This window comes from Castor canadensis, chromosome 3 (assembly GCF_047511655.1).
Source record: "Castor canadensis chromosome 3, mCasCan1.hap1v2, whole genome shotgun sequence".
Lineage (NCBI taxonomy): Eukaryota > Metazoa > Chordata > Mammalia > Rodentia > Castoridae > Castor > Castor canadensis.
Window position 1 is genome coordinate 10300877 of NC_133388.1, and position 22700 is coordinate 10323576.

General features: G+C 45.5%; 1 protein-coding gene across 8 annotated transcripts in view; it reads right to left on the reverse strand.

Moving 5' to 3' along the window:
- Positions 1–3887: 3887 nt before the first annotated feature.
- Eml1 (EMAP like 1) overlaps positions 3888–22700 on the reverse strand; it is a 175933-nt gene continuing 157120 nt past the window's right edge. For all 8 annotated transcript variants that reach the window (XM_074067179.1, XM_074067178.1, XM_020176219.2 and 5 more), the window contains 9 exons: positions 21277–21402; positions 20940–21071; positions 19073–19140; positions 16355–16443; positions 8694–8791; positions 8492–8579; positions 7420–7515; positions 6074–6204; positions 3888–5436 (listed from right to left, as the gene is read on the reverse strand). In XM_074067179.1, coding sequence (XP_073923280.1) covers positions 5311–5436; positions 6074–6204; positions 7420–7515; positions 8492–8579; positions 8694–8791; positions 16355–16443; positions 19073–19140; positions 20940–21071; positions 21277–21402 — 954 coding nt within the window. In that variant the 3' untranslated portion in view covers positions 3888–5310. The remainder of the gene's footprint in view (positions 5437–6073; positions 6205–7419; positions 7516–8491; positions 8580–8693; positions 8792–16354; positions 16444–19072; positions 19141–20939; positions 21072–21276; positions 21403–22700) is intronic.

Sequence of the window (22700 nt, forward strand, 5' to 3'; positions counted from 1 at the left end):
TGTTGAAGAGGCTGCTATTTCTCCATCGTATATTTTTAGCTCCTTTGTCAAAGATAAGTTGCTTATAGTTGTGTGGCTTCATATCTGGATCCTCTGTTCTGTTCCACTGGTCTTCATGTCTGTTTTTGTGCTGGTACCATTCTGTTTTTATTGTTATTGCTTTGTAATATAGTTTGAAGTCAGGTATTGTGATACCTCCTGCATTGTTCTTTTGACTGAGTATTGCCTTGGCTATTCGTGGCCTCTTGTGTTTCCATATAAATTTCACGGTAGATTTTTCGATCTCTTTAATGAATGTCATTGGGATTTTGATGGGAATTGCATTAAACATGTAGATTACTTTTGGGAGTATCAGCATTTTTACTATGTTGATTCTACCAATCCATGAGCATGGGAGATCTCTCCACTTTCTATAGTCTTCCTCAATCTCTTTCTTCAGAAGTGTATAGTTTTCCTTGTAGAGGTCTTTCACATCAGATGGGCCTTTTAAGAAGCTAGAGGCTCTAGGACATAGCCATTTCTTCTGAGTCCCACCTGTGAGCTAGGATTATGGCTGCCTGTTCCCAACTCACAGAGGGAAGAGCAATGGATGGAATGCTCCACTTTGCAGTGAGCAGCAGACAGCTGCTGCCAGGGTACACCACCCTCAGTGAATGTCAAAAATCCACTGAACTTCCCTTCCACCCATTCCTACTGGTGCCGGAAGCTCCCCTCCTCACCCTCACCCATCTCACTGGGCTCCTGATAGCCCCACAGTCTCTCTACTTGATGGAGGCTCTCCTCCCATGCCTGGACCTCCTGCCCAGCACTGCATTGTGTGGGGATGCTGAAAAGGCACTCATCAAACACAGAAAAAAGCACCCTGGCTCCCCAGTGAGTCAAGGAACCCTGTAGCTGGGCCCGCCAGATGTCCCACCTGCGGGCTGTCTTCTGTACCTTGCTAGTCAGTACCTGCCTTTGAATTCTGGAGCCCCCAGGCTGAGTGGTAGCTCTCTCTTCCTTGCCTGGGTTGACCAACACCTTGCCAACCCAACCCTGCCAGAGAGTCTCACATTTCACCCTCCAGCAGGACTGCTGTAGCCTGGGAGGCCTGGTGCTTACTTTGCACATGGATGTGAAGAGGCACCTCACTTTACTCCAGCCTGTTCCCAGCAGACTCATCTCCCCTTCCTCCTGCCCCCATGAAACTTGCAGTGCTCTCTGTCTCAACCCATGGCTGACCCGAGAGCGTTGCGTCGGTAGCCTGGGACTCCTGCCCACATTCACCTCAACACCTCCTCGGAGAAATGCCCTGGACCCCTCCCCAGCCACTCGTGCTCACTGAGATCATGCCATGCTCCACTGCCTGGAAGACCTCCCAAAACACCAGCCCAATGTCTGCCCTACCTAACCCACCAGTGGCTTCCCTTGCCCTGGAAGATCTGCAGATTTAGAGCAAAGCCCTTCTCATGCCCGTCCAGGTCATGCCTGCGGTCCTTGCCCTGACCAGCCTCGCCTCCCACAAACCTGTGGCCTGGATTTGACCTTGTATTTCTCCCTCAAAAGTGCTGGCTGCAGCCTCCATAGCCTCTTTCCCCTCGGCCTGGGTCACTGCTCTTTCTGCACCTCTCAGGGGAGCCCTCTGGAGCCTCCGAGCCCACCCGTTTTCCTCTGTGCTCTTATTTCTTATATGGCCCTTAGCACAGTGGTCATTTAAGATGTGATCGGGTCATCCTTCATGAGCATCTGTCTTTCATGGCACCGATGTGCTGCCCGGGCAGGACAGGCCGGGGTTTACCTAGTAGTGAGACATATTTGTTAGGACAAATTTGGAGTAAGTGTTATTCTCCACATTCCAGTCTCTTACGCTCCCTAGGGGTGGTAGTAAGCCTACAGGACCCCCCAAATACCTGCAGAGGGACATCAGATGGCTCCTAGCCCTGACTGCTCGCGGGCATTCTCCAGGCTGACTTCCCAGGACCTAGAGGCCAGCTGCAGTGGATTGGCAAAAAGACCAGTTCCCAAAGGGCTCAGAGTGGTCATGGAGGGCAGAGCCCTCGGGCTCAGTGTGAGCCCCTCTTACTGCAGAACAGAGCCCTCCAGGCTGTCTTACCACCAGCTCCATAGCACACCAGGTAACTCCTTTCCTGCTCCTCTTCTTCCTGACTTCTCTCAGAGCAGAGAAACAGCTGGGGTTTTGCCAACAGCCTCGGTCCTTCTCAGTTGCTTTAGTCTTAGAGACCCTAGGATGTTCCCACTGTGGCCAGGAGAGTGCTGGGCTTCTAAGAGGCCCCCTCATAGGGTTTGGAAGTCCAGGAGAGAGGTAGAATGCATCTGCAAGTAGTTTTGCTCAAATTCAGGAGACTAAGATTTTAACCACACTGCTAGCTGTAGTTTAGAAGGAAACGGACTCAAATAGGTGCTCTTCTACAGGCTTTGAAGCCTGGGTCAGGCACCTGGTGTCTGCTCTGGGCTTTTCTGAGGAAATCCAGTGTCCCTCTGTACTTGATCTTATTAAAACAGGATGGCCAATGTCATCTCAGTAACGTAAAATTTATAATAGTAAGTTTAAAAAAATTCCTGAGGGCTGAGTGTGGTGGTGCATGACTATAATCTCAGCTACTTGGGAGGTAGAGATCAGGAGAATGGAGGTTCATGTGTGTATGTGTATGGGGTAGTGTATTAGTGAGATCCCATCTCAACAAACAAGGTGAGAGTGGTGGCTCACACATGTCATCCCAGCTACTCTGAGGTTCAGGTAGGAAGATCACCGTCTAGGGCCAGTCCCCAGCAAGAGCAAAAATCTATCTGAAAAATAACCACAGGATGAATTTGATCAAAGTACATTCTATGTGTATATGTAAACATCACAATGAAACTCCCTCATACAGTTAATTTATGCTAATAAAAAATAAAAAGCTGAAGCAAAAAAGGCTAGAGTATGACTGCCTTCCTAGCAATCACAAGGCCCTGAGTTCAAACCTTAGTAACGTCAAAAAAAAAAAAAAACTCTGAGGTTCTTTTTGCATTGGGAAACTTTCTTATGCTAACAGGTATACCTATTACAGCTAAAAATAAATAGTAATCTTTACTTTCCTCATCACAGGTGTTGCAAGGAAACCAGGCTAAGAGCTCAATAGGCCACAGGTTGCTGAGAGGAAGATGACTGGTCATGGGGTTATTTCCTGGAGCTTCTCATTGCAGAAGAGTCCCACAGGGTCTAGGCCCTGTCTGCCTGACAGGTGATGGGCAGTGGTAAGCCCACTAATGCACAATACATATATATTAGTGTGCCATCTATCTACAAATCTGATTTTGACTTACAAGTCAGTAATGGGGCCCTTTCCCTTCACTGACATCTAATTGTTCCTTTGATTACTAACTTAAAAATGATTATTTTTATAATACTAGAACTCGAAGGCTGAGGCAGGAAGATGGCAACTTTCAGGTCAGCCTGGGCTACATAGTGAAACCCTGTCTCAAAAAAGCAAAAAAATAAGCCGGGCACCGGTGGCTCACACTTGTAATCCTAGCTACTCAGGAGGCAGAGATTGGGAGGATCACGGTGCAAAGCCAGCCCAGGCAAATAGTTTTCAACTCCCTATCTCAAAAATACCTAACACAAAAAGGATTGGTGGAGTGGCTCAAGGTGAAAGCCCTGAGTTCAAGCCCCAGTACCACCAAAAAAAACCAAATAAATAAATAAAAAATAAAAATCACCTAAATAGCAACTACAACCAAAGGTTGTTTTGAAAGTATCTACATACTAACAAGTAGAAGTGTTAAAGTAACAAATAGGCTCCACTATTTAACAAGGTTTCTTTATCATATGCAAAGCATAGTTCCATCAGAAAGTGACCAGGTGAGGAATAAATCTGTATATAAAATAGAATATAGTATGAATCATATCTAATTTGAAATATTTTAATTTATATACTTTCACAAATATAAGAATCCACTTTTCAGATTTTATTTTCATTATAGAATATATTTGATAAGGATACATACAAACAGATTCATCTTCAGTGCATGTGGCTTACTGGTGCTCTGCACTTCTGCAGCAGGCTAGAGATGTCAAGAAACACGTTTCCAAATGTAGCATTTAATCAGCCACTCTAAACAACCAGTGCTGTAGAGCTCAGATAATTCATTTACTTTCCTAGAACGAGTAAAAATCTTAATATTTGTACTTAAGTCTGTTTATTACTCTTCTATTTAAAAATCCAAGATACATTCCCCAATGTAAACAATAAATTCAATCTGTCACACAATGGGTAAGGCCTTCTTAACAAATTTATGCCTATGTTCTACTCCTCAGAACAGTTTTATTCCACACTGCCATGAGCCATCCGTGTACAAGAGACAGGGAAAGGAACTGCCCTTGGTACCTGGAGCCTTTTGACCTCCTCTCCGCAGGTTGCTGGTACACTGAAGAGATTCCTTCTCTACTTGGTCGTCAGGTACAAACATCCAATGTCCATAGCATAGAACAGTGAAGCCTAGCCTTGGGTGCTTATTATGAGTCACTAACATCCTATACAAGCACAATACCGTATCATGCCATTAATATACAGAGGAAGGTGGCTAAATGTCTTGCCATGAATCGGGGCATGTAATGGGGGCAGCGGACGCAATTCATGGCGATGCAAAGAGGCTAACTGTCTGGTTAGACAGGACAGGTGACCTGGAACACAGCCTCGCCTGCACACCCTGCTGCCGTAGCTTGTTAATCTGAAGTAGAATCCGCCCACACCAGCAGACTACAACCCTTTCCTTGCCAGCCTCTCAAAGGGAGAATCTAATGAAACCTTAGAAAATGTAGCCAAAGAAAGTCTCTTTATTTGCATTCCTGATTCAGCTGTGCAAATCAGTCATTCACTCTCTTCTCAAGGGATTTATCCTTTTAGGACAAATTAGTCGACAGCAATCACGGTTCGGTACCTCATTATTATAAATATTTGTCTTAGCAAGCTAGATGGTGAACTGTGAAGACTATATACAATATTTTAAAAGGCATTCTGTGACTGTTTTTGAAGAGTTCATAGAAAAGTTACTAAGGAGACACCAGTCCCTTCTGTGCGTGCCACCACACGTAAACCTTGGGACCTCTTCTATTTCCAATGTGCAGTGCTTCGTGTACTGTACAACAAAAGTGGAAATGGAACTGCTTCTCTGGTGTGACGCTCGCTGACTCCCTAAGCTAATTTAACTGGTAGAGGGATAGTTTTCCTGAGGTTTGTAAGAATTTTTAGACAAAACAGAAATCACAGTGACCAAGTGGAACACGAGTCTGTGTCTTCTCGGGCATGACCTCCCAGGGCTCTTCGGGGACTAAATGACCCGCCACTGCATGATGCTTGTGTCTTTCCCACCCGTGGAGATGAGGTGACTATCTTCACAAAGGAAGTCAACATTGGTGACATGGCTGCTGTGCCCGCCGTAGATGTGGCTTGGAGCCTGGAAAAGTAGGATGCAGAACGTGAGTTCTGGATCAGTCCTAACTCCTCCACTTTTACCTGCATACCTGTTCTGTATGTAGGACACAGGAGGGACCCAGAAACAAGCCCTGCAGAGTCTCTGTGGTGTGGTAAGGAACAGACATGCTAAAACAACAGCCCTTGACTGAGATATGGTCAATACCACAGGTCTGTACCAGTCACAGGGGTGGCCCAAGGGTGGGACTGATTGACCACCTGCTAGAGTCTGAGGGTGAGGGCCTCCTTGCTAAAGGAGGGTCAGGTTTGGAAAGGCCCAGGGAGGACATTGTAGGTATCAAAGTTGGCTCAGCTCAGCAGGACTAGGGCAGAGGAAGCCAGGGGTGGGTGTGGGGGTAGGGGTGGGGGATGAGGCCCACAAAACTGCAGGGGCAGGCAAAGCAGATCTAAAGGGCTTTGAAGGCCATGTCAGGGTTGGGGTTTTCCCAAGGGCAGTAGGAAGCCCCAGAAGCACTCAGACTAGTAGGTTAGCAGGGCATATCTACATTTGTGGCTGGCAGCCCTCATTCACAGCCCATTTCTCTCCAGCTTGCCAGAAGGTCAGACCCCGCATATATGCTATGAGAGGGACAAGATTAGTAAGAAGACTTGACCTTTACCCTGAACTGTGAGCAGGGGTAGGAGAAGAGGTGCACTTTGCCGAAGTCGTCACCTGTTGACAGCAGTTTTTTCTCATGGGCTCGACAGACTGCATTAATGTCGGTTCCGTCTGAACCTTCTGGCCACACTCCTAAAACACAGAGCACAAACAGCAGTGGAAACTGCAGGGACATGGAGCCACACCACGCAGGAGCTGGCCACGGCCAGAAAAATAAAACCAGGAGCTTCCAGCAAAATAAAACCACCTTAAATCCGGGCTTTAGAAACAAGGGTCAGAAGAATGTTTGGTGGCAGCTTTGGCCTCTTGTGGCTCCCAGTCCAGTGTACCCTGGGCCATCTTCAGGGAGCCCTGCAGAGCGTTGCTCTGCTTTCCTGTGTGGAAGCTGCAACAACAGCTTGCTGTGCTGCCACCACTTTGGGGGTCCTGTGGATGCATGGCGTAGAGTACCAGCAACCCCGGCACTGAACACAATGTCTTCCCCAGAGCTTCTATGGGGCTGCCTGGCTTTCAAGGCTGCAGGAGGCCTGGGGCAGTGGGTAGGGGCTGGCTCTTGACTGGTGCACTGGGGAAGCCTTTTGGTCCCAGGAACTTTGGATATGAGGGATCTGGATGCACATCGGTTTCTCACCTGGTGGCTCTGGAGAAAAACGGGCGGGGGAGGGGAGAGTAGGGGAGGTCTGAGCATTTAACACCAGAAAATGTTAACGTGCCAATACCGAGGGTACTCGTGAACTCTTATCAATTTGGTGATCTGCTGTTCATAAAAAGATTACAGATACTGCCAGGCAGGTGGTTCATGTCTGTAATCCTAGCTACATGGGAGGCTGAGATTGGGAGGATCACAGTTTCAGGCCAGCCTGAGAAAATAGCTCCGAGATCCCATCTCTAAAATAACCAGAGCGAAATGGACTGGAGGTGTGGCTAGGATAGTAGAGCTCCTGCTTTGCAAGTGCAAAGCCCTGAGTTCAATTTGTTTTAGGTCATTTATCAATCTGTTTCTATGCTGAACTTTGAAGGCAGTGAAACATTTAGCTTAAGGACTAGAAGGATAATAATACTACAAGTAATAAATTGAATGCCATTTGATTTAGCTGGGCATGTCTGGCACTGATATGGAAGATTCTGGAGAAGTACCTCAGGCCCAGCTTGTACCATGGAAAGGTTAAGGCCTACCTCTCCAGTTCTTCTCCGTTGGCCATGGTTTGGCAGACCTGGCTTGACCCCAGGCAAGGGCAGAGCAGTTCAACAGAGAGGTGATGATGAGATTTTATGATCATCAGAGAAATGCTCTAAATATAGGCAACAAGTTATGTTTGAACCCAGTGAAGCCTGAGGAAAACCTACCAAAAACGTGGAATCCCAAAGTGCAGGTGTACGTAGCCCACTCAATGTCTCTTGTAGTCTCCACACTCACAACTTGCTTACAAGCAGAAGGAACCCCTGAAAGAAGCAGATGGCCTGGTGACATCTCAGGCAAGGCTCCAGCTCTCCCTTGAGCCAGGCTGGATCCTCTGAGATATCCCCTTTCAGAGAGGGACCACCTATGGGAACCATGTATACAGCTCTTGACTTGCCTCAGAATGGAGCCCAAACCCCAGGCTCAGCAGAGGCCTCTTTCTTTTTTCCTTCTCATCTCCTTCTCTGAGTCTGGCTTCTTTGTCTGTGGCCAGCCTCTGATCCCCAGGCCCCTACTGCTCAGTGTGTTCATAGGAGGCCTGAGCCCTACCCTGACTCTGGGCTTGGGCTGCCCCCGACCTCTGGCCCTTGGTGCCTTCAGTCTGAGTCAGGAAGGAAACGCATGGCAATCAGTCACACTAGGTGCCCAAGGCCCCACTTTCCTTATCTATAAAAGGGGGATGAACCAAAAAGTGCTGTGGATCATGAGCAAAAGCAGGTAAAAAACACTGCACTCTCATAACTTCAAATGGGGAGGAGACCAGGACATTCTTGTGCTCTGTGACTCCTGCTGCTTTGTCCAGAGCTTGGCATGTGGCAGGTGTTTAGTCAGTGCCCACTTGGGCAGAGATACTGGCCAGGGAGAAGCCAGGAGAGAAGGAAAGGGTCCCACTCAGGTGGGAGGGACTTCATGGTCTCTACCTGCTTGGGATGGCACCTTTACCAGGGCAGCTCATGCTGGGTTGGCTCCAGATCCCACTCTCATCCCATATCTGCCTACTCTAGCCTCTTCCTGCAGGGCTTGGCCTCCTCCTCCTCCTGGCTGGCCCTGTTATCCTTTCTTCCCCACAGCCTATGGCTAGCCTGAACCCAGTGTCTCCATGCTGGGAAGGATCTGTAAGGTTGTGGCCAGCTCCTCTATCTCACAGAGATGACCCATGTGTCCAAGTCCTACAGAAGCCCATCCAGGTCTCAGAGTGAGTGTCCATTGTGATCTAAACTTATCTGGGCTGTTACTCACAGTAAAGGATTTCATAGTCTCCAGAATTCGACACAAGGAACTGTGAGTTTATAGACCAGTCCAGGTGGGTGATGAAGCTGGAATGACCCTGGGAGAGAAAAACCCTGCATGAGTTTTGCTCGCCTTATAAATTCCTGACTGACACCACCCTGACATAATGAAATGACCACATAAGTGCGTGTGAGAAACGGTAAGAACTTACAGAACATTTGCCAACCCGTGTGTACTTTCTCCCGCTCTCGCCAACTCCATATATATAGATACAGTTGTCATGAGAGCCTATTGCTAAGAAGTTCCCATCTGCAGAAATAGGACAGATTATATTTCAAATGTTAAAACATAAACATTTAACTCATCACAAGGACTAATGTTAGCTTCCACTGCAGATTTAGACAAAATAGACTGATCAATGAATTCTTTCAAAGAGCAAACTTTGCCAGATTAAAAAGTCTGATAAAAACTTAGATCTTTTCGTAAACTTTGAAAATACAATTGTACAAAATCTTGTAAAACCTTTCCCTGCCTATCCCTGTTCCCATCACTGCAGGATAGAGACGCCTTTTCTGGGCCCCATCTCTCCAGGATGTGGCAGTTTCAGCCATAGCCTGCCTCACTGAGTGCACAGGTCCCCTGCCACCTCTGTACTCACTGGCCTGTCAGAAGGCTCTCCTCACCCTGACTCAGGGCCAGCGCTGGCTGTCTTCTTCACTAGGTTCTGTGCCAGGAAAGTCTTAGCCACCAGGCCACGAAGCTCATGAATCATATAAAAGGAATGGCGCTCAATGTAAGGTGAGCAGAGCCTGGCCTGGGGCTAGCCAATGAGTAGCCAAGCCCAGTGCTAGGGAAGGATCTAGAACACACCAGGAAGGGAACAGGGCCTGGAGAATTGTCCAGGACACATGGGTGCTTCCTAAACAGGAGGGCAGAAGGAAGGACACAGGATGCAACCTCACGGGTGGTGACTGGAGCCACATGCAGCCAGGAATGCAGCAGGTCTCCACCCTAGCTCCAGCTTCAGGAAAGTCCCCACTCTCAGTGAATAGTAGCCCTGTCCACCAAGCAAGGAGTGTGGTGCCTCTTCACAGCCATCGAGAGGATTCCCTGGACTGTAACTGCACAGCCTCTCAGCCACTGGCACACTCACTCACACACTTCACTTCAGTAAGGCTCTGGAATCCTATAGGAGACACCTGCCCTGAGGCCATCAGGAAATGGTATTTTAGGAAGTCTTGGTCCAGACCAGGTCAAACTAGGAATGTTGGCAACACTGAGGCAACCTGTCTAAATCAGGAGTGCTTAAGGAACTGGGCACACAGGATCACCAAGCTGGAGAACAGGCACCTGCACGTGCGGCTACTGGCTCCAGAGAAGCATCCCACGCTGACTCCTCCCCAACCGAGTCCGACAAGGAGCTGTAATCACAGTACTTAGGCTCCAAACGCCAGCTGTGGACCAGGCACTGCTCTAAATTCTTCATAGCTTATTTAATCCTCATGACAACTGTATGAGGTAGAGGGTACCAACTCCATTTTTTAGCAGGGACTAAGGCTAGAACAGCAAAGCAATGTGTTCAAGGACACATAGGTTTCTGGAGCTGGCACTGGAACCCAAGCCCCAGTAGTTTGTCACTAGGTTCCTTGGCCCCTTCAGCACAGCTGAGGAGCACAGAGCAGTAGAGAATCTGGTCTGTGGGGTGTCAGGGTGGTGGGTGGTGCACTCTTTGGCAAAGTGATCTCAAAGAACTGCTGTACTGTGAAATACCAAGGCTCTTTGGTAATGGGGCCACTTGACATTTAACAAATAGGTTTGGGGCAATCAGTTAATATTTAAGGAAAAAAGTCAAGTCAGAGCATCATCCCTCCCTTTAAAAAGTTACCTTTAAGAAGTATCATTTACACAGAATAAAATCTATGCATTTCAGTTGCACAGGGCAAAGAGACCTGACAAACAGACCTGTGTAACTACTGTCCCCATATTTGTTTTTATTTTTATTATAATTTTTCTTTATTCATTTATTCATATGTGCATATATTGTTTGGGCCATTTCTCCCCCCATCCCCCCCATATGTTTTTAAAGGCGAATTAAAAACAGGATTTAATACTCTCCTTTGGCAATCACTTCTATCTCGAACAACCTTATTCAGATTGCAGTATTTCTTGAAAATTCTAATCTGCAGCCTTCATAAGCTGTTCAAATTGGCTGCCAACTGCGAAATCCTCTCTGCAGAGGGAAACCAGCCAGCGGGCATCACCTCAGTGCCAGGCCTCTGCAGAGGTGGGAGGGGCTTGGAGTCTGTCCCTCGTCTGCCTTCTGCCCCAGATCCTTAGTACCGCACTTCAGTGTGCTGCACTTCTTGCGGAGGTGGGGTATGAAAACACAGGCAGCGTATAAGAATTACATGTTTCTCTGAAAAACAGCATCATAGGCCAGTATAGGAAGATGAAGGTAGAAGCAGGATGAGGCATGACTGCTATGCCCAGTCCACAGGAATTACATGCCTCACGGGAGGTAGGAGGAGCATGGTCTGAGGCTGGCCCTGGGTGAAAGTGCCAGGATTGAGGATTTGGCTCAAATGGTAGAGCTCTTGCCTAGCACGTTCAATCCACAGTACCACCAAAAAGAAAGGGGTGGAGAGAATGTGGGTTTTGAAGTCAGAAAAACTTGTGTTCAAATCCTAGTACTTTTGCCTACATTCATTCATAAATACAGATGGTCCCCAACTTATGCTGGTACAAAAGCCATTTATATCCAGTAGAAATGAAGCTGGAAATTTTCAATTTGGGTCTTTTCCAGGGCTAACAATATATGGTCTGATCCTTTGTCAGGAGGCAGAGCAGCAAGCCACAGCTCTCAGTCTAGATGTCTACCTGCTGGATTCCTCTGACCCCAGGGAAAGGACACTCGACACTGTGCTGTGATGCTAAGTGAGGATGTTTGGTAGGTTGGGTGTATTAAACAGATTTTCAACATATGATATTTTCAAATAATGATGAGTAATCCCATCATAAGCTGAGGAGATCTGTATATAAAAACAAATGTTTGCCTAATAAACAATAACCAACAGGGTTGGTCAGTCTGCTGCCCAGAGTCCAAAGGCATCCAAGGCTCTGCCTATTTCCCAGGTCATCAGCCTACCTCCCCCCAACAAACTGGGTCCAGGCCTCATTCCCCAGCTCTCTTAGAGTCTAAGAAATTCCTACACTTACTCTGCAAAAATAAGCTGGCGTTTGGTCCAGGGTGCATGTCAGCTGTAGAACACTTACAGAAAAGAGAACAAGAGCACTGCACTCTTGTGCTGCCTACTGCCCTGCCCAGGAATTTTCACATGGATCTTATCAGGCCCAACAGCGCCTCCTAGGGGCTACAACTAGTGCAATAAGGTACCCAACTAGGTGAGTAGCACAGGTAGGAAGGACATGGTGTGCACAGTGGAGGGAGAGAGGACCCTGGCTGACTGCACTGAGGCCTCCCAGAATGCACAGAGCAGGTACAAAGTCAGGGAATACCTGAAAGTGGCCTGAACTTTGAATATGCTCTCTGACCCGCACACAGGCTTCCTGGCAGAGGAAAGAGGCCTGACTGGTTGCAGGTGTTTGAGTCCAGTCTTTCATCCAAGATGCATTACGCAAATCTGGAAAGAGCTGAAAAGTGACACCAACAATGATAAAAATAGCTAGACATCAAAGTACCTTACTTTTGACAACTTTTAGGACAATTAGAAAGGCAGCAGCATTTGATGACTTCAAAAACACTATCTACCAACTCCAAGCACTATCAACCAATGTGTATAGAACACTCCACCCAAGATGGCAGAGTATGTGTTCTTAACCAGTGCACTTGGAGCATTCTCCTGGACAGACTGCATGCTAGGCCATACAGCAAGTCCCACCATGTTTAACTGATCAAAATCATACAAATTACGTTCTACACTCACGGTGAAGTTCAAGTAGAAATCAGCAACAGAAAGAGCTAGGGGTGGGATGTGGCTCAGTAGGAGTGCCTGGATAGCATGTGTGAGGGCCTGGGTTCTACCCCCAGTACTGAAAGAACAAACAAACAAGCAAAACACAAAGGAGGAAATCAACAACAGAAAGAAATATGGGAAGTCCCCAAACACTTGAGAATGGAGCAACACATTTCTAAATAACCCATAGACCAAAGAAGTAATCATTAGTGAAATAAAGAAATATTTTTGAACTATGGGAAAATAAAAATATGTCAAAATTTATAGGATGTGACTCAAGCAGTGCTTTAGATATCTGTATTAGAAAAGGAAGGTCTCCAATAAATAACACAAGATTCTACTTTGAGAGGCCAAAGAAGAAGAACTAAACATAAGTCAAACAGGAGAAAGGAAAAAACAAGTACAGGAGAGGAAAACAATAGAGAAAAGCCCAAGAAACAAACAATGGGATCTTTGAAAAGATCAACAAACTTGACAAACCTTTATCTAGACTGACCAAGAAAAAAAAAAAAAAAAGACATAAACTATCAGAATCAAGAAGGAAACACAAATTACTTACTACAAACTTAAAAAAAATTAAAAGTAGTATAAGCAAATGCTATGAACAAGTTTGTGCCAACTTAGACAAAACTTAAATCCATATTCTCAAACTGACTAGAAAAGAAACAGAAAATCGAATAAACCCTTAACAAGTAAAGATACTGAACTAGTAATCAAAAACCTTCCCCCAAACACAAGCCCAGATGGTTCCACTGAGTTCATGTGGATTCTATCAAATATTTAATAAATAAATAATACCATTCTTCACAAACTCAGAAAACAGAGGAGGAAGGAACATGTCCCAATGTGCCCTATACGGCTAGCAGCCCTCTTCTAACTCAGACAGAAAAAGACATCACAAGAAAAGTGCAGAGCAATATCCCTCATGAGCACGAATGCAAACTCCTTCACAGAGTATTGACGAACAGAACTCTGCAATATATAAAAGGGCCACATACCATGATGTAGTATTTATCACAGAAATGTCAACTTGGTTTAATTTTGTGAAATAAATGTAATACACCATATTAACAGAAAAGGACAAAACCACATGGTCACCTTAATAGATGTAGAAAGGATCTGACAAATTCCAACACCCATCCATGCTAAAAACTCTGAACAAATCAGGAGGAGGGAACTTTTTCACCCTGATGAAGGGCATCTTTATCCCTAGCAATGAAAGACTGAGTGCTTTTAGATTGAAGATTGGAGCAAAGTGAGGGATCCACTCTTGTTACTCTGCTTAACATTTTATTGGAGGTAATAGCTAATACAATAAAGGAAAATAATTAAAGGCATCTAGATTGGGAAGGAAGAAGCCAAAGTTTTATTTGCAGATGCATGATTTAGCATGAAGAAATCCCATGTGTACACACATACCCCTCTAAAGCTGATAAGAGAGTTTCAATATTATTTGTATATGCTATCTGAAGATGAAATTCTGAAGAAATTCTATGCACAATGATACAAAAAGTAACAGGAATAAATTTAACAAAGGAATAACAAGACTTGAATATCAAAAGTTTAAAACAAAAAGTTGGGCCTGGTGGGTTACGCCTGTAATCCTGGGTACTTGGGAGATAGAGATTGTGAGGATCGCAGTTTGAAGCTAGCCCTGGAAGAAAGTTAGCAAGCCTCATCTCAACCAACAAAAGCTGGGCATGGTGATGCGTGCCTGTCATCCCAGCTACATGGGCAACACAAATAGGAGGACCATGGCCCAGGCTGGCCAGGGCATAAGGGGAGACTCCATCTGGAAAATACCCAAAGCTGAAAGAGCTAGGGCTGTGGCTCAAGTGGTAGAGTGCATACCTAGCAAGCATGAGGGCCTAAGTTCAAACCCTAGTACTGCCAAAATGAACAAACAAACAAAAAATATTCCTGAGAAAAGTTAAAGATCTAAATAGCTGGAGAGACATTCCGTGTTCACGAATTAGAAAACTCAGTATCATCTATCAAGCTAGGAATTCTCTTTATATTGATCTATAAATTCAACTTAACCCCTCTTAAGATCCTAGCACAATTTATATATATATATATATATATATATATATATATGTATATGTGTATATATATGTGTGTGTGTGTTAAGGACCTAAAACAGCCAATATAATTTTAGAAAATAAAACAGCAAAGTTGGAGGAGTTATACTACTCAATTTCAAAAGTTACTCTAATGTCACACACTTACCCTTGTGTATTTATTAATTACCACAGAATAAACATAAGTGAAAGGCACAGAACTTAGCATCTGAAAATAGATTTTTACATTTATGATCAATAGATCTTTGGCAAAAGTGTCAAGACAGTTCAATAGGGACAATTTTAGACAAATGGTATGGGGACAGCTGGCTATCTATATGCAGGACAAACACACTCTGACTCTAACCTGTCACCATGAACCAGCTCCCAGTGGGCCACAGCCCTAAGTATAAGTGCTCACTCACAGCTCTTCTCAAAGAACCAAACTTGGGAATGGTCCATTAAAGAAAAGAGGGATAAGCTGACTTCACCAAAGTGAAAAATGTTTGTGCTCCAAAGACCCCAAGGACTCCAGTGAAAAAATGAAAAGATAACCCGGCAAAACATTTGTAAGTCATGTATCAGGTAAGGAACTTGTGTGTAAAGAGATTTTGTAACTCAATAGGAAGGCAAACAACCACATTTTTAAAAGGGCAAAATACTCAAATAGGCATTTAACCAAAGAAGATGAAGGACTCTTTGCTTGACACCAGCAGTCACTGGGTAAATGCCAGGTAAAATGAGATGTACATACAGTGAGACATGTTCTACTCCCTAGAATGGCTGTAAAAAGACAGTAATAGGTGCTACTGAAGGACGTGGAGATACAAGAACCCTCATACATTGCTGGCAGGAGTAGAAAGCAGGAAAATCACTTTGAAAAATAGTTTGCCAGTTTCATAAAACATTAAAAATTTTTACCATACAATCTACCAATTCTAGTCCTAGGAATCTACCCAAGAGAAATGAAAACATATGCTTACATTCATATATACATGAATGCTCAGAGTAGCGTTATTTATAACCGCCAAAACCCAGAAACACTCCAATGTACATTAGCATCTGAATAGATAAACAAAATGAGGGATATCTATAAAATGGAATACTATCCAGCAATTAAAAATGAATGAATCCACGCAAAAACATGGATTATACTTGAAAACATTGTTTTATGTGAAAGAAGCCAGATGCAACAGGCTGCATATTGTATGATTCCATTTATGTGATCTGTCCAGAAAAAGCAATTTGTAAGGCCAGAAATCATGTCAGTACATATCCCAGACATGTATGTGCACACAGGCACATGCAAGTGTGCACAGACGACTGACTAATTGGCATGGAGGGAATATTTGGGGAATGGAACAGTTTTAACACTGTGGAGTGTGGTGATGGTTGCACAACTCTGTACACTAAGACTCACTGAACGCAATCTGTAATGGGAGAATGACGGTATGTAAGTTACACCTCAACAAATCTGTTAAGATAACCCTCATCTTTCTGAGATCTGTATGGCACTATTAAGAGAGGAGATTCTTCAGATGATTTGGGAGAGGGGCGGCAGGGCGATGGAGGATGAGATTGGCTGAAGGAGGGTGACAGGTGTGGGAGCTCGTCATGCTATTCTGTGTAATTTCACCAGTTTGAAAATTTCCAGAACACAAAGTTAAAAGCACAGTGATCCAAAGGAGGGAAGAGAATGCCTAAGTGCCACAATTCTGTGACATACAATTGAAATTTCACTCTGAAGAAGTCTGTGAAATTCTTTAAAGATATCTACATCGAACTATATAATTCTGTTGGAATTTTAAAGTATTTTAAATATTGGTTTGTATTCTAACCTGGTGAATAACGCATTACAGACAGCTGTTCATTTCCATCCGTGTGGACAGTGACCAAGTCTTTTGTTTCTGTGTCAAACACAAACCACCTGTTGTAAACATGAGAAAAAGCACAGTAAGCTGTTTAGTGAGAAAGTAAAAGAAGACTTTTATAATAGTGTAAGACCATTAATCATAAGGCTAGATAAGTACTCTGGGCTTGCTAACAAGAAAACCAGTCTCTGCTTTTGTTCAAAGAAAATTCCCTATCCATAAGCATTCCCTAAAGAACAGAACAGCATATTGGCTACCACTGGAAGCCACTCGGTTCTCAGTGAGTGTGCTTCGTCACTTATATGTGGAAGGAGAGAAAGCTGTGGGCAGGAGGATGGCTAACCCCTGGTGCCAGGGCCTATGGTGGGAAGAGCACTGAGGACCACCAGCACACAGTACTCTCCCTGAGCTCTGATCCAGGGAGAGGTGAGCTGGTCGCAGAAGAGGGGCTGGGACAGTTCAGGGGTAGTGATGCTCCAATTGTGCCAAGTCTAGACCTTCTGTGAATATTAGTGAGCAACCAACAGGGCGAAGGAAAGGACAAGGAGCATGGGAAGAAGGTGGGAGGAGGACTGGTTTTTGGCTTTCACCTATCTGGGCCACTTTCAAACTGCGCCATGGGGGTTTGAGTTCAGGTCTCCTTTGCAGGCTCAGTGGCAAGCTGTGCTGCACATGGAAGTGCTTTGTACCGTCTGCCAAGGACACAACACTCCCTTCCAGTTTATTAACTAGAGGGATGTGGAACTCGCAGGTGGTAGCAGTAAGTGGGGCCCCAGTGACTTCAGGCATGAAAAGGAACAAGGCCTCCCTGCCACTGCTGTCTCAAACCTGGATGACACCCATCCCATCTGCACATGCACTCAAGCAGAGACGCTGTCTTCTTGCCCTCCATTCGGGCTTTCACCACTACCACCTATCAGGCGCACTGCAATCCGGAAGTTGCTTCTCAGCTTTGATTTCTTACATCTTCACAACCATTTACCTTGAATGTACTATTTCACTTTAACAGAGGCCGAAACATAAATACACTAGGGCTGACTAGAACACACTTCGAAAAGTCCTGTTAATTAAACAGACATTATCACATCATCAGGACTGTGTAGCCCTGGGACCAGAGATGTGGGAGGAGCAGACAGAGAGGTGGGACTGGTTTTATAGGTGCTATCTCTTCCACTCCTGGGTGACTGGGATTCTGAGCACTGTCACATGTCCTCCGTGTATAGTCAGCAGGTAGACAATGCTGCCGGTCAGCTTGACTGTGGCCAGTCCTCAGAGGGTATAACCCACTGAGTTCAAAGCTTCAGCTGTCTTGAAGAGAGTTAAATGAGGGGTGTGTGTGTGTGTGTGTGTGTGTGTGTGTGTTTTGCCATGCACACATTTTACTGGAGGAATCTGTTGGATGCATGGAGTCTGACTCTTCAGACTATTCTACCTATGATTCAGGACTCAGAAGTGTTACTCTTTCAGCCAACACATTTTTTAGAGAGAAGGGATGGGGGGGGAACAACCAGAAGCAGGTGGATGAGATTACAGTAAGTGCACAGAAGTTGTCCCCCTGACCCAGGGTTGTTTTCTATGGTTTCAGTTACCCATCATCAACCTTAGTCTAAAAATATTAAATAGAAAATTCCAGAAACAAATGATCATAAATTTTAAATTGTGCACTGTATGGAGCACATTGTTCTGCTCAGTTCATCTGCTCGGGCAGGTACTGGATCATCTCACTTCGTCACAAGGAGAAGGTAAGAGCAATACAATCGGACACTTTGAGCGAGAACCACATTCACATAATTTTATATATAATTACAATTATACTGCAGTTGCTGTCTCTGATCATGAGGTATTGTGGTAAATCTCCTACTGTGCCTAATTTCTACATGAAATGCTGTCATAGGCGTGCATATAGTACATTCAGGGTTTGGCACTGCCCATCATTTCAGTCTTGCAATGTATCCCTTGAGGACAAGGGGGAACTGCTGTACTGTGACAAGCACCGTGAAGGTACAATCAAACGTTGCCAAGCAATGGTAAGAGCAGACACCACTATCACCCGCCAGGCAACTGGCAGATGTTCTGTGTACATCGCCTCCTTCAATCATCAGTGTAGGTAGTATCAAAACTTATAGAAAAGAAACCAATTCAGAGTGCATATGACTGGCTCAAAGGCACACTGCTGTCAAGTGGTGACACTGGGGCTCAAACACAGATCTACGCCTGGTGTGTGGAGGTTCTTGGTAAACAAGTATTAGCAGAATTTGAATCTCAGGCTCAGGAGATGGGCACTTTCTATATTCTGACCAGGCAGCTAGAAAAAACAGTCTAACTTCTCAGTGCTTTGGGATGCTTTCTCGCCTAGTCCCCAGATGGAGGCTCCTCCCACAGGCTCTAGAGCAGGGCTGAGCAACTTTACAGAGCCTCTGAAATTGGAGGCAGAAGGTGGGGTGGTGGGGGGACTTGGAGAGGGACACTTTTCTAGGTCCAGGGTTCTCTCAGGTTTTCCCAAAGTTCCAAATGGGAGGACCAGGACCTGTTTTTAGTGATGCTTTTGAGTTTTGACTTAATTCTTGGCAAGTCATTGGAAGCTGAGAAGATGCAGCCACATGTGGCCTGCACCCGCCCTTGAGGAAACTCAGTCAGCGAGCTCCTGCCATAGCTGGGAAGCACAGACCTGCTGTGCGGGCTTACCTCCCAGTCAGTGTTCCCACCGCAACCACAGACCCTGAAGGATGAAAACCAGAAGACTGAGCTGGATCCTAAAATAGTTTAAAGGAAGTGTAAATTGATGGCCAGATACAACACCACAGCATAAAACCCACCCACACAGCTCTCTCTCCTTAGGCTGCATGGCTCTGTTTGACAGTAAAGTCTCTTTTCTCCCAGAGAGGAAAATGTTCTCCCACTTGGATGCATGTCACACTTCAACACTACTATGCTTCTATACTTTCAGAATTTTCCCATCCTAGGTGCAATGATCAGATGAAAGACAAACAGGTCAACTCTCTCTACCAAGCCATGGTTTGTGTGCCCAGCACCCTCGCTGGCCCCTGGGCTCAGTGGTAAGCTTGTCAAAGGTATGCCTGATCTGTCTGGAAGAATGACCACCCAACCACTGCAACAAGAGTGGGGATGGAAACAGGCACTCAGATGCTTCTGGATAAACTGAAACCATGAGGCACAGACAGAAACCTCAGTTGCTGGTCCCATGTCTCAGCTTTTTCCTAAGCGGGAGCTGTTCTACTTGTGAGCTCCCTGGTTGCTGAGCTCACAAGTAGAACTCAGCTTCCCTTGAAGCGCGACCATTTCCAAAGCACTTTTGCATATGTGACTCATCTCAGTCTCACAACAATGTTGAGATGAAGACATTGAGGTGCAAGAGGTGAAGTGTTTCTGTCCAAAGTCACATGGCCAGTGACAGAGGAGCCAGAACTCACTGCAGGGCTCTGGCTTCCACCTTGGCCCTCTCCTTACATCAGGCCTCAGGTTAGCAGCCTGGTGAGGGGCAGGGAGACAGAGGAAGTGTCACTGCTTTCAGAGGGCTCCCATGTGGATGATACTGTGGGAAGGCCACCCTCCATAGCCACCACTTCGGTGTTTCCCACTTCCTCTTAGACTTTCTATCTCAGTGCTCCGTGGATCGCTAGTCACTAGCACCCTTAACAACCTTCTCTGAAAGCAGAAGGCGAGAGCCAACCCCAGACCCATACCTGGGACATGCCACCAGTGGCTTTGAAGGGGATGAGTGGGTGATACTGGGGTCTGCACAAGGATGTTTCCTTTGATGGGAAGCACCTGTCATCATCACCCCAGAGGATGTGCCTCTAACTCTCTGCAATGTGATGCTGCAGACAGAGTCTGGGTTTGGGACTCAGGCTGAGCTAGCTTTAAGCACTGGCTCTGCCACTCACTAACCTGGGGACCTTGGCAAGTCATTTAACTTCTCTAAGTCTCAATTTCCTAATCAATAAAATCAGATTAAAAAAATAAACCCAAAACACCAAGACCCTCCAACCTGCAGGGCAGCTGTGAGGCTTAAGGATGACACACACTTGGTGCTTGGTGCCCACAGAGTCAAAGCTCAGGAAATGCATGCTGTTACACACACAGGCAAAGGTGTTTTCACTGATGTGCAAGCTGCCCTCCTTCTGCAAGTTTCTCAGAGATGCTGACTTTAAAACTAACGCTTTAGTGTTAGCATCAAACTCAAAATGTAGGGATAAATTAACCTGCATGTTTTTCACTATAGCTGGTAAATTCTGGACAAGGCATCCTGAGAGCAGAATGCAGGCTCTCAACATGTATTTCTTCACACCTAAGCTTGTGAAGACTGCACTTGGGAACCTTGACAATCAACTTAAGGCTAGCTTTTGTTGAAAAACTCAGCAGTAAGCTTCAGGGTTACATGGATGAGAACACTTGAGGCAAAGTTAAAAGCAATGCAATTTTAAGGAGATAAATTTAATGACATTTTCTTAGGGACAATTTAATGCGAAAAAATGAGTATGTTCCAGATGAATTTTTACAAGCAAAATGAAAATGTAACATGCACGTTTACCTCTATGATTTTGTCCCAGATGGGCCGGTGACCAACAGCGTCCCAGAGAGTGGCGTGCTTATCATGCCCACAGGTCAGGAACTGAGGTCTGGAGGCATGGATGGCCAGTCCCCAGAGCTCATCAGTGTGACCCTACAACGAACCACGACACGGGGCCCTCTGAGGCTCCAGAGTCACACTGATGTGTGCCCCTTTGCCATGGCCTTCACTGGACCTGTCCTCCCCAGTCTAATCACAGCAAAGTGGAGGAAAGTCATGTGAGTGTAACACTTAGTTCAAGCCTATGTCCTCATCTAATGCAAAGTGAAGGTGTTGGGGCCTGCTGAGCTGGACCTACCTGAGTGATAGGCGCAAAGTCCCCTGACAGGGTACCCTGCAGGACAAAGTTTCTAGTTGTGCCTATCAAGATGACATCACCTTTGCCCTCCGCCACTGTCCGTATCGGGCCAAACTGCTCTGGAATCTACATTGGAAAGACACACATGAAGAGAAAGATTAGATTTCATTAAATTCAAAATACTTGTTCTGTGCTACATATAGCTCCTGTAGCAGTTTTACATGTGCACATGGGGAGAGATTAGAAAATACCACCACCAGGTGGTTCAGTGAATGATCAAAACCCCAAGCCTTACCTTTTTGTGTGTGTGTGTGTGTGTGTGTGTGTGTGTGGTGCTGGGGGATCCAGACCCTCGCATGTGCTAGGCAAATGCTAGGCAAATGCTGTGCCTTATTTTTTAATTTTTTTGGTGGTTCTGAGGATTGAACTCCTGGCTCTGCCTTTGTGATGCAGACACTCTACCACATAAGTCAAGCCTCCAACTCTTTTTGCTCTGGTTATTTTAGGGATGAGGGCTCATTATTTGCTCAGATTGGCCTGGATCACTCTTACTTTATGATTCTTCCTGTTGCTAGGATGAAAGGTGTGTGCCACCATACCCACCCTTTTTCCATTGAGATGGGATCTTCTAAACTTTTTTGCCCTGGCTACTTTGCAACTTTGATCTTCTCCATCTCAGCCTCCTGCATAGCTGGGGTGACAGGCATACAACACTGCACCCAGCTATTGATATGGGAGTCTCACTAACTTTTTGCCTGGGCTGGCCTTGAACTATGATCCTCCCAATCTCAGCCTCCCAAGTAGCTAGAATTACAAGCATGGAGCCACAAGCACCCAGCTGCGAAGTTGTTTTTTTTTTTAAAGCATTTTTTTGGGGGTGTGGGTGGCATGGCCTACCAAGCACAAAGCCCTGAGTTCAAACCCCAGTACCACACAAAAAGATTATTTTCTGAAAAAAAAAAAAGTAAGGACTATGACTGGTTAGTCTACTCTTCACTTATGATATCTGATGCAGTAGCAGATAAAATCTGGAAAATAAGAATATATAGATCCTAAAGATCTACTATGAACTGTGAAAAGGTAAATCCTTTGGCAATGTCACTCTGTTTAGTTTTGAAATCCGTTGTTCGTGTTGATAAATATACAGAGTAATCCAAACGTTAAGAGAAAGAATTTCAAAATGCATTCACTACCTCTCAGAACTAAAAGGACAATAGGGGCTGCTGGGCAGGCTGGCTTCAGGATCCAGGCAGAGCACAGTAAGAAGCAGCAGCCTGCCTTGCTGCAGTCTCTGTCACAATGTGGTTGTCAGCACAGGCTTAAGAAAAGGGGATGACTGAGCTGGGCATGGTGGCTTATACCTGTAATCCCAGCACTTGGGAGACTGAGGCAGGATTGGGAGTGTGAGGCAAGACTGGGCTACA